The sequence below is a fragment of the Contarinia nasturtii genome, unplaced genomic scaffold (genome assembly GCF_009176525.2).
Source record: "Contarinia nasturtii isolate CC-2019 unplaced genomic scaffold, AAFC_CNas_1.1 Cnas_scaffold_3297, whole genome shotgun sequence".
In the NCBI taxonomy this organism is placed as follows: Eukaryota; Metazoa; Arthropoda; class Insecta; order Diptera; family Cecidomyiidae; genus Contarinia; species Contarinia nasturtii.
The window spans coordinates 1-7,623 of record NW_022200607.1 but is presented as its reverse complement, the minus strand read 5'-3'; the positions used below and the strand labels follow the sequence as shown (position 1 = coordinate 7,623).

Sequence of the window (7,623 nt, the reverse complement as noted above, 5' to 3'; positions counted from 1 at the left end):
ACAACATTTAACACGGTTATTGAGGTGGGAAATCATGGTACATCATGGCCTAACAACATTTAACACGGTAATTGAGGTGGGACAACATGTTAAATCATGGCCTAACAACATTTAACACGGTAAATGAGGTTGGAAATCATGGAACATCATGCCGTAACAACATTTAACACGGTTATTGAGGTGGAACAACATGGTAAATCATGGTATAACACGATTTAACACGGTTATTGAGGTGGGACAACATGGTACATCATGGTCTAACAAAATTTAAAACGGCTATTGAGGTCGGACAACATGGTCCATGACTTAAAATTGATATTAATATTGAATGAACAAAACTTAATAAAGTCAAAATCTATAGAGATAGTAATTTCAGAGATAGGAATTATAATAACATGCAAATTAACTGTTTTTAGTGTATTTCATGATTTGGCGACGAACAGAGGCCATACGTTTTAATTTGGAAACATTTCTTTTAGTCATTCAAAATATGACGAGTTGAAAACATGTCTGAATACCGACCCATTTTTCGACCTTCAAATAATTTCGGCTCACTGTAAAACCACTTCCATCGGATTCCTGGTTGAAAATTAGGTCGAAATGTCTTATTCTTACATTATTTTGTATTGCGTGTCAATGAAATAGACCTACAAATCCGAGTAGATAGCGATCCTTCGCAAAATCAAATTTTTGTCATAAAGGAGCCCAATAAAAATTCCGAAAAATTCACACACTGAATTTTCAAAAAACTCATTTTTAATGTATTTTTGCACGCTGATTCCAAAAATGTCCTTATTTTTGCGTTTTGGAGTCATTTTATGTGTCAAAAATTCAATTTTGTTCCAAAGTATGGTCATTTTTAACAAAAAAAATCACTTTTGACACCCCAAATAACATCAAATGACATTAAATCGCAAAAATAACGCCTGTTTCGTTTTTCTTTTTCGGACCAATAAATACCAAAAGAAAGCGTTTGCAGTCAATTTAAATCCATTTTTTTGTCGATTCGAGTCAATATTTTCTAAAAAATCATCATTTGGGAATTCAGCTCGCGGTAAACAGGAGCGCATTTTCCAGGATAGTCCCAGAACAAAAAGTGCTTGTTTTGACAAGACAAATCGATACCAAGATGTCGCATTTTGAATTTTCAACATTTCATGAATCGATCCGGCCTATGTACATTGTACAATGTACATTGCGTATGTACTTTTGAAAAACGAAGAATATTTCAATTTCGGCGATTACATCACTATTCGGAGATTACAAATACATGTGTCTACCCCCTAGAAGAAAATGCAATGAATCAATGTTTGTTGCTACTTATTCACCGTGAAAACGTGTGAATCTCATTTTCTTACCAAAATACATGATCTCAGTAACTTTGAAGAAATTTCAATTAAAAATTGGAGTACTCCCCATACAAAAAATTTGATTTTTGGCTCAAAAATGAAATGTTTGTAAGGGAGGTACCCCAAATTTGCATTGAAATTCCGTGAATCTTTCAGAATGTTATTTTTTGTGAAAAAAATAGCTTGTGCAAAGTCTCAGCTCATTACGATATCATACAGGTATAGCTCCCATACAAAATCCACATTTTTAGTGATTTTTTCAGGTTTTTGTATGAAAAGTGTGTTAAAGCTTATTTGTATCGCAAAACTAATGCCAGATTCGGTTTTCTCGTGCCAAAAAACCCCCCAATACACATTTTTATCATATAGTTTTGTCGAGAAAAATTTGTTCGAAATGTGTGACGATCTGTGTCGACAGAAAATCTTCAAAGCGTTTGAGGCACGTGTTGCCGGTACAATAGAGTGCTGAAACTTTGCACATATGTTTGTGGGACCAAGTCTAACATATATAGAGTGTGCTGCGATCAAGATTCGAATTTGTGTATATTCGGGACCACCCTAATGGAAGCCATGCCTGTATGATATCGTAATGAGCTGAAACCTTACACAGGTTATTTCTTTCACACAAAAATAACATACCGAAGGTTTGAAGAGATTACTTACTTACTTAGAGTAATGTGCTAGCCAGCATTTGCTGGCTAGCAGTGCTAGTGCGATACACTCGACGCATGGAAGACGCGTGTCTATGTGAAAGAAGCATTCTATATGAAGCACTATGTACGCTCGTATTTCGATTTATTTTATCCGCTGTACTTCTGTTATGTTCATGATTTTTTTAAAATGAAAGCAAGCTCAGTGAAGTAAGAAATATTTTATTTCTGTACAGGGATCCGTATTTTTTATATGATAAATTTTATTCGGCATCATTTTAGAATGCAAAAGAAGTAGTACGCTTCTTGTTATTGGGAAAACATTCAAAAAGTTATTCCGAAGCTGTTAGGTCATTTTCTTTAGAAGTGCGCTATCATTCACCTGCCGCATATTACATACGGAAATTTTTTTAACAACAATTTGCCAAGAGCCTAGGGGAATTTCTCACTAACAAAATGTATCGAATTCGTGCAGTTTTGCTTAAACTAAATGAATCTGTTGTAATTCGTGCTAATCCGTGGTAAACTGTGTAAATTGGCTGCATATCTGTCAAAATTTTATTTAAACATATACATATACAATATTTATATTTTTATGGTTAAACAGTAAATGTTTTTAATATTTATTTAATGAAAATTTATTTTCTTTTCAATTTTGAGCAATTTTCTGTCGAAAACAATCGAAAATATTAAAAAGATAATGAATTAAAAAATAATATGGTTATCATAACCTCACTTTATTATGTTAACAATTAGTGTGTCCACGTGGACTCCGTCAGAAAGTGAGGTTATGTCAGAAAGTGAGGTTATGTTATCCACATCATTTTTTAATTTATTATTATTTTAATAATTTCGATTGTTTTCGAGAGAAAATTGCTCAAAATTGAAAAGAAAATTAATTTTCATTAAATAAGTAATAAAAACATTTAATTATCAAATTTTAAATTCCCCTGAAATTTCCTATGGATTTGTGTAGCTAATGATAGAACAGACGTTAGAACTGTCAATATGAACAGAAAATCTGTAAGAATTCGCCTGAATCGGCTGCAACTGCAGTAAGTTGTGTAAATTGACTGAAAACCGCAGTATTTACGGGTTTTGGAACACGAGAAATTCCCCTAGCCAAGAGCAGAAACCCTCATAGAATGGTGCTCAAGCGTTGACGGTTCACCAGGATTTAATCCACAAAATTATGATGTGTTACGAAAAAAGTGGAAGAATATCATGAACAAGAAAAGCATTTATTTGTAAGTTTAGTTTCGGATGAGATGGCAATTAACCAAAAATTGCAATGGGACAACGTTAACAAAAGATTCATCGGATTTGCAACATATACGAATTCAAAAAAAAAGAAGGCTATTGTCTCTGGAACCTATGTACCTTTAGGAAAACAGGTTCTGGTTTTTATGGCTGTTGGTGACAACTTTGAATTGCCCTTATCGTACTTCTTATTGAATGGTTTATGTTCCGAAGATCGAGCAAATCTAACATATGAAGTGATAAAAAGGATCAATGCAACAGAAGCAAAAGTTATGACTCTTGTTGGAGATGGGCATGGTGGTAATATTGGATGCGCTAGATTACTACGAGCGGATTTTGATGTTGAAAAGCCATATTTTTTTTACCCCGATGATGAAAGTAGAAAGATCTACACCATTTGGGATGCATGCCATATGTTAAAATTGGCTCGAAATTGTTTTGCTTTGAACGATCTTTATCATGATGGAAAACACATAAGCTGGGATTTTGTGTCGAAACTGTATCAATTGCAGAGCAGAAGTGTTGTCAATTTTGTCAATAAATTGAGACAAATCCACATGAAATTTAAAAATAGAATCATGAATGTTCGAATCGCGACAGAAACTATGAGCAATAGTGTTGCAAATTCACTTGAACAATTGAAAAATGACGGAGAAAAGGGGTTTGAAGGATGTGAAGCAAACCCGGTATTACGACTGATATTTTTAGTCCGAATTCTATGACAACGCCATCTCTTGTTTCCCATCTGTATAAAGTATATATGACATTAACAAGCGGTTCTATCAGTTCAATGTTGGACCGAATAATAGCTGTCATTTTCTTGTTTACATTTTGCAAATTTGAAAATTGTCGTACCTGTTTTGTGTAACATGCTCTTTTTCAAGAAGAATTAAAATGAATATTTGCATATACATCCAAAATGTACATTTCATCACAAATATTTAAAATATTTGTATATTTCTAAATAAACATTGTAGTAAATTGAAGTGAAATTTTCAGCAAAGAAACAGCTATATACATGTAAACAAAGATGGCGTTCGCAATTAAGATTCCACTGACGTTTTCATATAAATATGCCAATGCAATCCCCGGTTATGTGAAGCCACTGTTGAGTATATTCGCCTGATTAACAGTCTTTTCGATATTATGAATAGTATGCCAAATGGTCAATATGATCAACAATTTAAAAGGTCTCTATCCCCATCAACAAAAAACCAGGTTTTGCATTTTTTAACTATGCCAAATTATATTCAAAGAATATCATGATTCAACAATTGAAAAAAGACAAAACTAAAGTAATGAAGTCCGTTTTTGCTACAAAATTGCGCACCGCTTTCTTCGGCTTCTACAACAATATACTGGCATTTGAAGGTCTCTTCATGGATTATGTAGAAAATGGCGCATATGATGAGTTATATACATTTAAATTCTCCCAAGATCACTTGGAAACATATTTAGGTACAATCCGTCGTTTGAACGGTATGTTGAAAAGAACCCATATTTTAACTTCCTGCATTTTTTTAACTTTTTAGTAGTAAAATAAGTTTTTTATTTCGATTTTTAGGTTGCAATGACAATCCGACACCGATTCAGTTTTCAGGTGCTTTCAGAAAGCTACTTATCTGTAGCGAAATTATGACTTCAAAACATTCAAATGTCATAAATAACGATACACAAGTATTGACAACATCATCACGAAAGAAGGCAACTGCTACTTTTATTGACATAAGAGGAATTAAGGATGTGGAGATTGAATTTGAATACGATGAAACATTACGAGAAGAACTTTCGAAGTATGACCAGCACTACAATGCTCTTCTAGCCAGTGATATCGAACTGGACATCGTCAAATATACAAAGCGTTGCTGCAAGAAAGAATGTCAAAAGTGTATTGATGTATTTGTAGAAGATGAAGTAATTAACGACTCATTTGTCGATATGCAACAGAAACATGGCATGTATGTTTTACCATCTCAAGGCAAATTTAATATTGTTAAGGTTTGCAACAAAATTAACAAAATTATAGAACTCGTGGGCGACAAAGCTGGCCAATTAAATGCATATGCTACGATTTTAAAAACCATTTTAATAAATTTGAAAACAAACACACTATTTCCATGTTCGGAATTTGCAGATCATAAATGTCACGAACCTCACCAAATGACTCATAAGGAGGCATTTATTCGCAAGATTGTGGAATCTTATATGAAAGTTAAATCGCAGTACGTCAGTAATTTATACAACGAAGAGGCAAAAAAAGATTACCTTCGTTATAAGTTGTCAAAACGTGTTCATTTTGCCGGTCAATAAAATAAAAATATGTAATAGGAAAATATATGAATTCATATTTCGTTTCAATTTTTACATTTTTAGAAGTCAAACAAAAACAGTGTCAAATTGCACAATGTGTCAAATTAATGCGTATTTTTTTAAAGATATCTGACTCTTGAATCCCAAAGTCATTGATTGCATTTTTTTAAATTGTAACAACAATAATCAAAATAATTTGTTTAGTTTTTATTAGTTTTCCAATAAATTCAATAGTGTTTATTCTAAACACACGAAAATCTCATTAATATTCTATTACTATACAACAATAATAACATTTATTAAGTCTAGCTAAAATACACTTTCGAAAGTGGCTTAAGTACGTCGCTCCTACTTGGGTATATCAATACGTTTCAGGAGTCACACAAATGTTACATCTGCAATCCGATAGTAGGCGCTGTGTGACAAATTTTCAACTAACATTGATGCCGTAGGTACGTGACAGTGACAGTCAAATAACTATTATGAGTTAAAAATGAACACTATTTTTTTTATTAATTATTTTTTGTATAATCGTGCATTATAAAGTGGCTATAAATTTAAAGAACAAATAAAATAAAAATGATCAGATTATCGTCAGTGGAACTACAATCATTGAGCACTTTTGAATTATAATAATAATAATAATAATAATAATAATATTTATTCACCGCCAGAACTGGCTGAATCTTTTGAGTTTTTACATAATTTTTATACATTTGTTTGGTGGGAAAAAGGTATGAATCAATGATACACATTTGGTATACATCTGATCACCGTTAAAAACCACATCTTTTAATAAAGATTTCTAATAACTAATTAGCTACTTCTTACAGTAATAGCTAAATAGTTAATAGTAAACTGTTCAAATTACCGTCAAACAGCAAAAAACACGTATAAATACTAAACATTTTCAAATTGCACGCGGTTACAATGAGTCAGAAAATAATTAATAAATAAATAATTAAATAAATAATTGGATAAATAAATAATTTATATCTTTACAAAAATCACAATGTATCACATTAGATCGTTAAAGGAAACAGTGTTATAGTTAGACACCAATGACAAGTTAGAAAAATGGTCATCGCTTAAGGCTAAAAGTCGAGTTTTGAAAGTTGATCGTTTTGATTGCGTTGAAAATAGTTCGTGGACCTTATTTGAAATTTTGCACATTTGGTTGATTGGTACTGATGGATTGATTTTGAAGTTCTTGTCATTGATTTTGAAGTACTCCACACATCTTAAGTTACGTCCATTTTGATTGCGTTACAGTTGTACCGGCAAAAGCGTCAACGGCAGCACATACGAAGCGAAAGGGGAATATGTATCGTGCATCCGTTTCGTATGCGTTAGCCGCACGAGTTCAGCATTTCTCAGCTCTCAGCTATATGCTGAGCAGCAGCAAATCATGATACTCTGTTTGCCATTGATAATTTTCGTGATAATTTCTGTGACACTCATCTATATATCGAAAGAAATAGTGGCCAGATGCACAAAACGAGAACCAGTATTGCCAATGGTACACTATACACAGCATCAAGTACCACAAGTTCAATTCATGCAGCAGCCACAACAACCAGAAACACAACAACAAAGACCGATGAAGGACATCAAATAAATCAAACAAAATCAATCAAACCAAACAAGAGGAAGCAGAGATATCAACTAAAGTTAAGTCATTATATACTAAGCAATATTTTACAAAATAAACACAGGAAACTTGATAATTAGGGTTAGTGGTTTTTGTCATAACACTTTTGTCATAATACTTTTGTCATAAATAGCCATGGACACATGTCCATGGGTATATCTCACCAAAGTTGGACCATGGGCAGTGGAAATGCCCATGGACAGATAAAACACCAGATATATGACATGAACAAAACTGAATCTGCCCGTGGACAACAGTGTGTCCATGGACACCAGATATATGCCATGGACAAAACTGAATCAGGAAAAAAATTATGTTTGTCGATAATTTGTCATATTGAAATTTTTTATTTTTAATTCGATCGTCGTGAAACTTTGAGAAACTTAATTTTCTGCCAAAAAAA

The 7,623-nt window shown here is 32.8% G+C and overlaps 1 protein-coding gene across 1 annotated transcript; it reads left to right on the top strand.

The window, feature by feature from the left end:
* The first annotated feature begins 4,557 nt into the window (after window positions 1–4,557).
* LOC116350016 lies at window positions 4,558–7,187 on the top strand. The gene is made up of 3 exons (XM_031781725.1): window positions 4,558–4,738; window positions 4,824–5,237; window positions 7,045–7,187. The coding sequence occupies exons 1-3, from the start codon at window positions 4,558–4,560 to the stop codon at window positions 7,185–7,187; spliced, it is 738 nt and encodes a 245-aa protein (XP_031637585.1).
* Window positions 7,188–7,623: the final 436 nt, after the last annotated feature.

Excerpts from the sequence above, each read along its gene's own strand:
- LOC116350016 (XM_031781725.1), top strand. The coding sequence starts at position 4,558 with ATGAAGTCCGTTTTTGCTACAAAATTGCGCACCGCTTTCTTCGGCTTC. Across the intron at positions 4,739-4,823 it reads TACAATCCGTCGTTTGAACG|GTTGCAATGACAATCCGACA; the intron begins GTATGTTGAAAA and ends TTCGATTTTTAG. Across the intron at positions 5,238-7,044 it reads GTATGTTTTACCATCTCAAG|AAATAGTGGCCAGATGCACA; the intron begins GCAAATTTAATA and ends ATATATCGAAAG.